Raw genomic sequence first — 13,520 nt, forward strand, 5'->3', positions numbered from 1 at the left:
ACCACGTATGTGACCTCTCTCACCAATTAAGTATTAAATAGGCGAGAGACCACCCTGCAGCACCGCACCGCAAGGGCTTTAGCAGAAGAACAGGGACAGTAATAAAGCTGACAGTTTAGAGAAGAAAAGTTACAGGCAGCAGCGCTAGCACAGTCACATACAATGCAGAGAAATAACAATTCCTGCACTAACAGCGCTGATCACTCAACTACACAGACACAGGGCCTGGTAGGACACAGCGCTGCATACACAGACCTGACCACAGCGGAGGAGAGGTATGCGGGGGGACCCAGACCACGATGCTTCCGTCCAGCGCTTCCAGCAGCGTTCACCATGCGTTCTGGAGAAGATGGCCGCCGAGGAGCAGAGAGGAGGCTGGCCTGGGGGAGGAGCGCTGCCACAGGACCAGTCGGCAGCATGCAGAGAGGGCTGTGTGCAGCGGGGGAGGCGCCGGCTGTGAGACAGGGAAGGCGCGCTCCCCTGGCATGCATTTAACCCCTGGGACGCCGCAGCGCTACCGTTCTGCTGCGGTCCGCTGTCCCAGGGGGTAGTGGAAGCGCAGGTTGGTCGCCTGGCTCCACGCTGCAGCCAGTCCCCAGGGAGCCCCCTGCCTGGGGACTTAGGACCATGTGATCAGCGGGGACCCACCGCGGGACCCCGCTGCTTACCTCTGTCCCCCTTGAATCCGGCCATGGTCCGGAGCATCTGGGGTCACCGCTAGCTGTGACCCCAGACGCCCACCAGCATCCCCGGATCAGTACCGGCGTTCTGGTACCGGCGGGGTGTAGGGAAGACAGCATGGACGTCAGGACTGACTGTCCATGCTGTTCATCCAGATGTGCAGCCACAGCTGCATGAAGAATAAGCTTCAGGGGCTCTTCTAGCCCCCACTCCAACAGGTGCACCCGACTCCGGCCGGGCACCAAACTAAACTGAGGTGCCTTGGCCTGGGGGCGGGGTATAGGAGGGGGACCTAGTGCATCCTGGGAGGCTGAAAGCTTAACTCTTTGGTGCCCTGCGACTGACGTCACACCTATACCCCAAGGTATCCTGTGGATACCCTATGGACCCTGAAGTAGAAAATGCAGCCAACACATGCACACAAGTACTGGATTACACGCTTCACTTTGATCTTTTGTCATTTCAAGTAATCAACATTTCAATGGGGCACAGCCAACCTTTGTCACAATTAATGCCGCTTCATAGCATCAGTGGGTCAATCACCAATCTATACTTTATACCAAAATCTTGAACAGAGGCTGTTATTTCACTGGACACTACTCATTGGTCACAGATAATAAAAACGTTTTATCTCATATACATGAACGATAAAATACATTTACTCAGAAGGAAAACAATATATTTTCTACAATGATCATGTTAATACATCAGAGTACAAAATAATTATTTTCAATAAACACTTTTCTTTCCTATTTAAACAAAACACACTAAAAAAAAACCCTTCAAATATAACAAGTAGTAACACACAACGGTTCTTTAATCAAATATATTGCATTGTGTAATGTGCATTTCCCAAAGTATCAAAGTGGGTTGGTTCCAACAACAAACATGCGGAAATCAGCAACGGGCTATGACTAATGACACGATCAGACTGTCCAGCAGTAATAATTATTACCCCCTAGGTCAGGGAAGAACAAGAGCAGTCGCTGGACACCGCAGCACAGAATAAACACTGTACAGAATGAAACGTATCCACGTCATGGAATGTAATCATAATAAGCGCTATAGAATACATATAGATAACATTCCAAAATGTTATAGTTTATTTCCAGAGCAAAAAAAACAACAGAATAAATTCAATTCATTGTCAGTATCGATAAACTAGACATCATCTGTATCTGTGAAATGGATGTGAAATTATAATGAGCTGTGCAGAGCTTCAAGCACTGAGACACAATGCCCAGGGAGACTGCATGTATCAGTGCATCTGCTACAAACCTAAATTGAGCAGTTTTCAGCACTTCTCCACGTTGCTCTTTATCTTTCTGTAACTGTTGCTTCCTTGCTATGTTTTGTAGTGTTGGATAGTTTCTATAAAAGGGAAAAAAAAAAAAGTTATGCAAATGAAAATTGCAGTATACAGAAGATATCTAGAATTTTGAATAGAGGTTGTAAATGGAAACCATATGAAATATTTCTCAAAGATCATAGGATATGAATAAAAGTCCACATGTTTCCGACACCCCTGCGCCTGTAGTGGTGGCCGTGGACGGTCAGGGGCTGTGCTTCATAGCAATAGGCTTTTTTACCTTCTGCGAGATCAGTATTCCCATTATGTTCAATAACAAATCCTACTGGCATTGCATCTTATTAAAAAGTGTGACTTAAAATGGTGTACTGTAATGTGGGCTGCAGTCTTAAATGCATTGCTCAATCCATGAACCAAACCCCCATTATTTATGTATTATGGTGAGTGGTTTAATGATGGTGAGTGCCGAGTTTTGTGTTTTTACTTATTTAAGCAATGTGGTCACATGCCACACTTTGCACCCCAAATCTAGTAGTGGTGAGTGCAGTGGATTTATGCAGTGGTGTCCCTACCTGTTCTGAAACCAGATGCGGGTAGTGGTGGGCTGCCTTGTAGTGCGCACGCGGGCAAAGGGGGCGTGGTGTCACAGGTGGGGATGCCTAGCGGCACGGACTGCAGTTTTTGTCACTCCGGGGGTGCCGGAAATGCGGGCTGACCCCTGGGAACCACTTTGTTTTGCAGTGCCGGCTCCCTCACTGTGTCAGCAGCCAAGTGCTGCATGTAATGCTACAGTGCAGCACTGAGGAGTCGGCACATTGGTGTAACCACTTGGCGGGTGACACCCGGGTGCGTCCGCACCCCCCTTGTGAAGCCATTGGATTTATGACTTTGCATATACACAAACACACCTTATAGTTGACAGGATGTTAAAAAAAAAAAAATAATAAAATTCTGCCAAATATCTCGTCAGTCTGACTGTCAGTTTCTGAAATATTGATTTTTCAATTTATTAAACTATTTACTAATCGCTGCGTATTAATTCCAGTTTGTTTGAAGTATCACCGGTATTTATTAAGGAATCACCACAAAATTTGGACCCCTAAGGTAATTTCCTCCCGAATCCAAAATTACTTTATCTGCCTTAAGTTTCGAGTTGCAGCAAAAATTCAAGATTTTGGAACAGAATTAAATGCCAGGTTAAATCAACATTAGATATCCCATTTTTTTTTCGGTGCTTAACAAAAGGCATACATTACTACCACAAAAAAATATATATCAACTTGGTACTCGTTTCATAGTGGAGGAAAAAAATTATGAAGTTGACATACGATTACTGTTGTACCGCATACATCATTTAAAGAAACCATGAAAACTAAAAACTTTAACATAACTAAAGTTGTCACCAATCACATTTTCCTCTTGTTTGGAACCTGTATTAACGATCTGTAATTTTCCTTAAAAGTGTCAGCAGACAGTGCATACTGCCTTCCAGTACTTCCTTGGATAGTAGGCACTTCCATTACACAGAGGACGTGAATAAAAGGAACAAAACTCATCTCTTGAAGGCCAGGAGAACACATTTGTTGATTGGTTTGATGCCAGAGTTAATATTTGTATTACTTCTTGTCATGGCGCCTCTTCACACTTCTGCTTTAATTCATATCAGACTCTGTAAATCATCACAACCTGTACATTTGCTTACCTTCTGGGGTTATTCTAGTGATGTGCTAGGAAGAGACAATATTTGAGTAAGCTTCTCTTGAAAGGCTTTACTTGTTTTCTCTCTCTTTCTTACTATTAGAATATGCCTCCTGGTGTCTTTTCTGTACCCCATGAAATTTCACTCTTGTACAACCAAGCTTTGTGATGCCGGCCATATACCTGCGCGACCAGCATCAGATCAGATTCACCATCCCACTCCCCGGAGATCCCTGGCAATCCCGGCGGCATATTTGTTGTATTTCTTAGCACAGGATCTGTCGTATGATCGATCGTGTGCCTCATGCGCTCATCAGGGAAAAAGTCATTGAAATTACTTGAATGGAGGCACGATGCATCACATGCACAAAATAAACGGTATGATCTGCACACGATAGGATGGAACATATGTGCTGCACATCTGATCATAAGGTCCGTTTATAGGAGCTGCGGGAGCGTGCATCGGATCGTATCTTACTCCAAAAATACACGATTTCCACAGGATCCATCGTAAGACTCTCGAAAATCGGGCAATCGGTCCGAAATCGCGCAGGTGTATGGACAGCATAATACTTTGCCAGCTCATCTGTTTCTGCAGGTTCAGTTAAACTCTTCACCGGTGATTCAATTTCTTCTATTAGCATATCTATGTCTGTCTGTTCTTTACAGCGGGACAATTGAATTCTGCATTTTGAGCAAAGTTTCTGTCCTGGCTTAATAACAGCATGAAGTTGACACTCGCCATGTTCTTTGGTCCACTTCAGTGACACAACTTTAGCATTTTCTGGCTCCTTGTTTGTGAGAAAAGAAAGGAATACAACAGGTTTTCTGAAGTTCTTCATCGTTTAACAGAAGTACCTTTTCATGATGGTAGAAGACTGAGGTTCCAGAATCACTGGTTACAGCATTTGAAACTTCAGTTCTCAGAATCAAAAGTTATTTTTATTTATCTGTAAAGTGGTCCCAGGCCCAGCTATGTTATCCAGTAGCTTTTGAGTAGATGGTAATATGGCAGTAAGTATTTAAAAAACTACCCAATGTGCACTTTGGAGGAGCAGCTGCCACGATTGACTATCTTTCTGTATGTCTCCCGCTCTCTCTGGAAAGTTTCAGTTTGGAAAGGAAATCCCCCCTTCCCATCAGTTTCGTTTCAGTTTCTGTATAGGAGGGTTATCCCATTACCTCAATTATGTTCACTTTTTTTAGTATGGTTTTTAACAGCATGGTTCTTGTGTAAATTATGCATGCAGTACAACAGTAATCAAACGCCAACTTCATTATTTTTTTCTCCACTATGAAACAGAGTACCATGTTGATTTTTTTTTGTAGTTGTAATGTATACCTTTGTTAAGCAAAAAATTGTGATATCTATTGTTGATGTAACCTAGAGTTTTTAATTCTGTTCCAAAAGTTTAATTTTTTGCTGTAACTTGAAACGTAAGGCAGATAAAGTAGTTTGGTATAAAAATGTAAAAATCTGAAATGGGTGGTCGACATTTCATTTTTTTTTTTTGGTGATCTCGTTTATCTCAAACCATTTAAGGATTTAAGAAAGTTATGTTTTTCAGATTAATACACAGTGCTACTTAGGAGTGAAATGTCAAGGTTTTACACAATAGTTTATCTCTGTAAATGACTGTTACAGCAGGGCTCAACAAATCCCGGGGGCCAGGTCGCCATGGCTACCAGATTTTGCTGACTGGCTACCAGATTTTGCAGTGAGGGAGAAAGCAGGTCCTCATCCGCTCTGGCGGAGATTTGTGCCTATAGTATTGCGGTGTTCATATCATGCACAGGAGTGCATGTGCCGAGTGTCGCCTGTGGTGACTACTGTGCCTGTGTCCGTCCCAGCCTGCGCTGACGACTCTCCATCCTGGCCTGCTCTGATCCCTGCTGTCTGTCCCAGTCTATGCTAATCCTCCTGTACGTCCTGGCTGTCTACTGTCTCCTATCTCTGTCTGCATAGAGCTCTCCGGTAGTAGGGTCTATGGGTGGCCATGGACTGCGAAGCGGCTTCAGAGGGATAGTGGTTTGACCACGAGGGGAGGGGGGTTTTGTTGTACTTTCTGGCACCATTGTTTTATATGAAATGTGGTCCGTTATTACTGGATGGTGGAGCAGGGGAGCTGTGCAGAGCAGTGAGGGGGCCTCCATTTTGCTGTATCCATTCAACTGTGACCATTTTGTGGACTAGTATAGTGTGTATAACAGTTGCATAACACACACAGCTGTGCTCCTTACTCACTCCTGTAATTATTTTTTTTGGGGGGGTGGTGGTCTGGCTCCTGCAATTTCATCCTGGCTCCTAGATTTTAGAAAAATTTGTCAAGCCCTGCGTTACGGGGCTATAATAATACGACAGACACACAATGAAGGACACTATTTATAGCACGCGATTCAACAAATAGGAGCCATGGAATTAACTTGACCCATTATTCCCTCTGATAGAACAGCCTTCTATTGAATTAACCAAAAAAAACGTGAATGCTTGTTCTGTGCTTGAAGTAGGCACTCATCCCAGGGAATGGGTCATTAAAAGGGCATTTTTAGCTTGTACTACAGATCACTATGACAACCGCTGTTTGGGGACCACAGTACGTTGTGTTTATAAAAATTAAGTATGAGATGATATGCATTAAAGAGACAGTGTAATTACAGACAATATTTAAGCATTATATAAAAAATATCACTAACAATAACCCATTACCAAAATTTTTCCCACCATAGACCAACTTATTTCAAAGAATGGATCACATTCCGTGTCTGATATGTGCGCACTCCCATTCAATGAAAGACACAAAAGGGGAGAAACATGTAGGTGACGAATGTCACTAATCTATAGAATATATACGATTGAAGGAAAAACATACAATAAAACAAAATTGGATTTTTGTACTTCAGTTCAATCCTTTTTTTCTCTATAATCAATGGGGGACAATTGAACACTGGGTAACAGAATGCATCACTTACACTTGGGCTCTTTAATTTACCTCCAATAAGCTCAAGTTCCTCCCCCCTCTATATATCCTCATTGGCAGTCTGGGATTTCAATATTTTTCTTACATAGCCCCAAAGGACAGAACCAGGAGTTCAGAACAAGGGGGGACAGGGGAGAATCAATTTCCACAATAACAATAAAAAACCATAACAAGGATAATAGTGGTTAGAAAAGACAAATAACCGAAACCAGAACAAAAAGTGTAAATTTAGTGCCTCCAGTTCACCAATTGGAAGAGCACCACAGGATCTGATCTTTTAACTTGTCAATTACAAGTTCTGTGACTATATAAAGGTACAAGACTGAAAACTGAACAATCAACAAGGAACAGTTATAAACTATTTATCTTCTGTCTAGCTGTTTGCCTTACACGACTTACTACACTATGTAGCTGGCTGTCATTCTGGTTTCTGACAGTATAACAGAAATCATGCACGCTGGGGAAGAGCCGAATAACCAGTGACAATACCCTGCATTTGCAAGTGTTCAACCATAGTACACCATTGCTAGTGTAACCCTGCCAAAGTCATGTCCATCACCATATAGCTTTTTAGATTCTGTTCTGTGTGTATGTTACAGAGGTTCTTATTTATCCCTAGCACAGTTAGAAGAGCAGTGAACTTACTTGCGTCTCTCTTCTCTCCACTTAACAATTTCTTCTGGTGTGTCCAGTTTTATTCTCTTAGCTCCAGGTCCATGCATCTAGAACAGATAAGTTTAAGTAAGCGATCTACACCATAACACAACCTTTATTTTACTACTTGAGATAAAATGTACTACTAATCTGCAGATTACTATGTGTGAGAAGTGCTCAATAATGAATTTATAGCTGTAAAGAAACCTGCTCTGGAAAATCATGTAGGATATTCATACATGTAGATTTTATATCATTCTGGCAGAATTTTTTTGTTTCCCATAGTTTTGAATATGAAAAACTTTGTTTAACATTGGGAACTCCAAAGCCTCACAATATTACAAATAAAGTAAAGCTCTGGAATAAAAAGATATTGGACTTCCTCATTGATGCTCAGAAGCTGGTGAGCTTGGTGCTTTTACATCATATTAAAAAATCACTTCCTATAAAAGCATTAGACTAAAGCTGGGTTCACTCTGGTAGCTATATGACCCGTTCCATTGAACGGGCGATATATCTATAGTGCATCACTCAGTGTGTACAGCAGATAAGACTGTGGAGCACAGCAGAGGTCATCAGCTGGCAAGTATGGGCAACCCGTCGATCAGCTGTACACATGTTGCGGGTACCCAGCAGTGATTTAAATGCCCACGCCATATGAGTTGTCGGGCAGATTACTGGGAAGTGTGTATACACTTACCAATCGTCAGATAGGTCAGCCCATCAACCTAGTGTGTACCCAGCTTAATAGATGGCGGCTATTAAAGCTGCATTACCGCCTAAAGAGATTAAAATTTTAGTAGAAGGTCTGAGCAACACACCTGGTGCCATATACAATTAGCTGTGGTTGTGGGAAAAGTTGACACATTTCGGCAAAAATGCGTTTCTCACTAGTCTATTCGGGCGCGCCTTTTCCCACGTGTGAATTCTTCATAGTCAAAAGCTGCTAAGATTTCACCATCTCAGAGCAGGTGAAAATTCGTGCAAAACCCCTATTTTTGGCCCAAAATGTCAGGACTTGGTTCAGAACCCCTTTGGACACCCCCACCCCCTATTGACTAATTAGGCAAAATCATTTTTTTAATTCGCTTAATTCGGCCAATGGTGACAGTTTTGCGGTAAAAAAAAAACCTAAAACAAGTGTTGTCAAATGGGTTTTAAGTGATGGGATTGGTATTTTGAGAGGCTATATGGATGGGACAGGTGTTTTTAGGATTGCAGGTGCAAGTGACAGGTGTATTTTTAAAATTTTACAAAAATGCAATTTTATGACACAAAAACATACCTACCCCTATTTTAATAAACCCCCATATTAACTACAGCATCAGTGTTCTCCGCAGAAATTTTTTCCAGCCGGGTGGCATCCAAAAATGGCCGGGTGGGGGGCCTTCGCAATTATGCGCGCCGGGAAAAGGGGTATCTCCCTTACCAATCCAGCCCGACAGGTCTCAGGCTGCTCCCCCACTGGCTCTCAGTCAAAAGTGCCCATTATACAGTGCCCCCTGTAGTTTTCCCCTCTATGCATTGCCGACTGTAGTTTAACTTTGCCCTTATGCATTGACCCTGGGTGAAGTAGTGCCCCCAGATTGGTCCCTTATGTAGTGCTCCCAGGCTTAAAAATAGTGTCCCTTATGCAGTGCCCCCTGACTGGCCCCTTATGCAATGCCCCCAGGTTTAATAGTCCCTTATGCAGTGCCTCCAGGCTGGCCCCTTATGCAGTGTCGCCAGGTTTAATAGTGTCCCTTATGCAGTGCCCCCAGGCTGGCCCCTTATGCAATGCCCCCCAGGTTTAATAGTCCCTTATACAGTGCCCCCAGGTTTAATAGTGTCCCTTATGCAATGCCCCCAGGCTGGCCCCTTATGCAGTACCCCCAGACTTAAATAGTGCCCCCAGACTGGTCCTGGCCCCAGCCCAGCACTTACCTTTACTTGCTGGCCGCTCCCGCGCGCTGACTGGATCTAACTAGATCCAGCAGGCCCGCGGAGCAGGCTCCTCACGTCACCCGCGCAGTGCATCACTGGGAACGCTGGCCTCTGAAGCGATCGGAGGCTTCTTTAGCCTCCGGTCACTTCAGAGGCCAGCGTTCCACCGCGGGGGACAGCGGGGAAAAGTGCTGGGCGGCAGGCTGTTTCTGCCGGGCGATGCGCCCGCAGAAAACAGCCTGGGGAGAACACTGAGCATTTATATTTCCAAAAATATTGCTTTCAAACATTTTTTTCGCTCTTAGAGAAAAATGCATATAACAGCTATTTGACATAATTTGAGAACCCCAAACCCTGTTTATGTCCCCTAACATACATTTACAATGTTACCCTCTCTTACTTTACTTTTTTTGGGGTACAGGCAAATTTCCCCAAATTGTTTTCAGGCGAATGTCGTATCAAGTCTTTTATAATAGGATTGAGTGAATAACAGCAGATGCGATAGACGCGAAAAGTGACACATTCGGGCAAACAGTGCACAATGTTATCGCATGCAAAAACCTAGCGTTTTCAAGTCTAATTGGATATTCCTCGTAGCCTCTTTCCATCAGAAACATGAATACCCTTATCCCAAACACATCCACCTACCACATGGGGGCACTCTACTTGAAACCTTCACGCTACCACATGGAGGTCACTCTGCCTTGCAACCCCTTCCATATGGGGGGGTCAACCACCACCCAGTTAAATTATGGAAAACCCACTTAACTTCTTCCACCCACTATATGGGAAACACTCATGGCTCCTTCCACCCCACAATATTTCTCGCCTTTTTTCTGACCTATAAACTATATGATGGTTTTCAAAGTCTGCGGTTTACGGAGCTTGATCTCTTTCCATTTGTCTCACCCTGACTAGAAATGACACTAGGTGGTTTGTCCTAGCATTTATTGTTTACTAATAGTCCATGTAGTCACAAGCAACCAAGAACAGGGGAAAATGTAATAGCCCACAACTTGTAGGTATTGGCAAGATCGCCAGATGTTTTAAAGTGGCAATCATTTAAAAGGCATAACCTAATTGGCATATACTGGAGAAATTCGGAAACACACTATGCAAGTCATTCCTATTTGTTTTTAAACATACTGTGGGGTGGATGTATGAAGAATGGAGAACTGTGCCAGTACAGAAGTTACCCATGGCAACCACTCAGCTTTGAGGTTGACTTTATCAAGTACATTCGATAAAATGATAGGTAGAAGCCAATTGGTTGCCATGGGTAACTTCTCCACTCTTTTCACTGCTTCATACATCCCCTGTATAGGCAAACTCTATATGTCTAAGCCCTAGGGTCATAACCAATTAGCCGCGTTTTGGTGAAAAAGTGTGCGCAGGTGTGAACTAAATGCGTATCGTGCAAGCCTATTCCCGAAATTTTTGCACATGCAAAATTTTCTTAGACAAAAACCGGCACGGTTTTCACCATCTCAGAGCAGGTGAGAAGTTGTGCAAAATCCCTACTTTTGCTTAAAAATTTAGGGACTTGTTTCAGTACCCCTTAAACAGCCCCCCTAATGACAAATTAGGCAAAAACTAAATTTCTTAATTAGCTTAATTTGGGCAATAATGATGTCATTTTTGGGGTGAAAAATTTTAAAGTGTTGAAAAATTAGTATAAAGTAGTGGGACAGGTATATGTGGGCTGTATGGATGGGACATGTGTTTTAAACATTGCAGTTATTAAAAATTTTAAAAAGTTCACTATTCTGGCTCAAAAATATGCTTGCACCCATTTTTATGTATCCCTAATTTAACAGCAACTTATTTTGGTAAAGAAAAAAAAACAACTTCCTTTTTATAATTTTTCCACTGTTCATAAATGCGCTATTAACAGCCATTTAACACAATTTAAGAACCCCAAATACGTTTATTAGGTCCACTAATACACTTCTAAATTGATTTCCTATGTCATATAGCCTTTTTATGGGGTACAGACAGATTTCCCCAAATCTTGCTGTACTTTTCACTGGTTACTCCATGATCAGTTCTCAAGCATATGCATTTTCGCATCTTTTGTAATAGGATAGTGCGAAAAAAGGGAGTGCTCTTAGAGAAGAGACGCAAAATATCACACCAATACACTCGAATTGTGCAAAAACTTCTAAAAACGTTAAGTTTTTGTTTTTTTGCAGCTAACTGAATATGGCCCCTGGTCTGTAACAGTATAATGACAAGAGATTGGATAGAGAAACAGCTCTAGCTTGCTCTATGATCACTTAGGGTACATGACAAAGTCATTTATAGATTTTAAAGATACAAATTACTTTTTGTGTGAATTTGGTATCTTTCAAAATTTCAGGCTGAAAACAAAAAAAATCCTGCCAACAAGAGACTATCAGCGGTGACATCACAAGAGTCTTACAAGAGAATGAATTCTCTGATCAATGTTTGACTTGGTTGCTCAGTAACCAGTGACATCATAATACATGGAATATTGGTAGACAATACATGCTGTGCCAGACTTCATGAAGTGTCATTTCTTACCAGTCTTTGAATTTGACAGAGGCAATATCTCCAAACTCTATACAAGCAGAAGACATTGCCAAGCAAAAAAGATCTGGAAAAAGAGATGAAGTAGATGCTCATCAGAGAACAGAGGAAGCTAGGCAAGTGCTCCCCGATGTCAGTAAGGGGAATGCAAGGTGTATGAGTTCCATGTGGTAATGAAACAAGGTAAGAGACCACCATATAGTATGGTGAGGGGATACACCCCATGTGGGGAGTGGAAGGAGGCTAGTGCCCCGATGTGAGGTTGGAAAAAGGCTTTGTTGGTTGTCTCAATGTGGGTATGTAAGGAGGTTGGGTGGATGGTCCCAATTACAGCTGTGGAAGAATGCTAGGTGGAAAAGGGTTTCTCTCCATGTAACAGTAGAAGGATGCTAAACGGGGAATACCTATGTGGTGGCTGGAAGGATGCAGATTGCGAGATTACTACAAATTTTTTTTTTTTACCTCAAAAGAAAAGCTAGCATTTTTGCCAAACATATATAAAAAAATATATCATAATGTCCTTATGTGAGCAAATAAACCAGCGGTTAAATATAAAATATGAATTGATTTAATGTGAACACACACTGTGCAGGTAACTAGGCTGTAAGGGGTGCTCTTATGTTTGCAAAGTTCAACGAGGATGTGTCAATGCAACTGGTGGCCATACATAGTTGGACTTAAGTGCAAAGGAGACCGTTTCCAGATGTCTCTATTTTGAAGTATAGACTGATGCAGCAACTTATAAGTCGTCACAAATTTGCACTCTATTACATTCAGGTGATAGTAACATGAATGTTTTTATGATATCCAGGTGAAAACACATTCAATTTGAAATCCATAAAGAATGTATTTAGCATAATCAAAGCTTTGATGTGGTGACCTCAAGGAGGGAGGATGTAAGATAGAAATTAGTGTTAAAAAATATGTACTATTAAAAAAATGTAATGTCCCATGGAACACATACATTGAAGATTTGTTCAAAATTTCCATTTGACCTTGCACAGAAATCAAGAAATTAAGTTTTTCTGTTTCTGCTTTTCTCCGTTGTGTTTTAAGGACCTTGTTTTGGATTATACTATTACGTCATTATTATTCTTTTTGTACACCTTAAGAATTGTGACTATTTTGTTATATTAAATTCCATTTGATAACATTCTGGATTTGTGGTCTTAAAAAATTTGATTACATCCGTTCGATTCGGGAGAAGCAAAGATTTCTGCAAATTGTTAACTCTGAAATCAAATGTGGATTATGTCAATTTTGAGCAACTGTCAGCAAGGGTGAGATAGCATTTGAGGATATTGATCATTTTGGAAAGATCACGTGGTTGTGTTTTAATTAACCAGTCATAAACTTGTCATACAGGCTCAAGAGCACATTGAGTTGTGGAAAATATATTTTTTTAAAAAAGGAAATCATAATGCTAAAAGTACTCAAAATAGGATGTAATTTTTAAGAAATTAAAAATAAAAAATGTATGTATGGGTTCATCACTGCTAAATGAAGAAGCACACTTTAAACATGGAACAGTAAATATGCACAAATATATGTTTATGTATTAAACATTATCATCATACAATATATCGCCTGTTCATGACAGGCTTTTGACTGGTCCTTGAACTCACACAAATTCTCCCCTGAATTGTAACATGGCCACGATTTTCTGCCAGGGCTGTTAAATTGATTGAACTATGGCCCTCATTCAGAGCCGCTCGTTAGCGGCAGTA

The 13,520-nt window shown here is 41.7% G+C and overlaps 1 protein-coding gene across 1 annotated transcript in view; it reads right to left on the reverse strand.

Moving 5' to 3' along the window:
• The window catches only part of NUFIP1 (nuclear FMR1 interacting protein 1), a 59,947-nt gene that overhangs the window by 26,199 nt on the left and 20,228 nt on the right, over positions 1–13,520 (reverse strand). Inside the window, exons 5-6 of the mRNA XM_088442546.1 lie at positions 7,312–7,388; positions 1,960–2,052 (exon numbers count right to left, since the gene is read on the reverse strand). Coding sequence (XP_088298672.1) covers positions 1,960–2,052; positions 7,312–7,388 — 170 coding nt within the window. The remainder of the gene's footprint in view (positions 1–1,959; positions 2,053–7,311; positions 7,389–13,520) is intronic.

The sequence above is a fragment of the Taudactylus pleione genome, unplaced genomic scaffold (genome assembly GCF_031769625.1).
Source record: "Taudactylus pleione unplaced genomic scaffold, aTauple2 ptg000005l, whole genome shotgun sequence".
Lineage (NCBI taxonomy): Eukaryota > Metazoa > Chordata > Amphibia > Anura > Myobatrachidae > Taudactylus > Taudactylus pleione.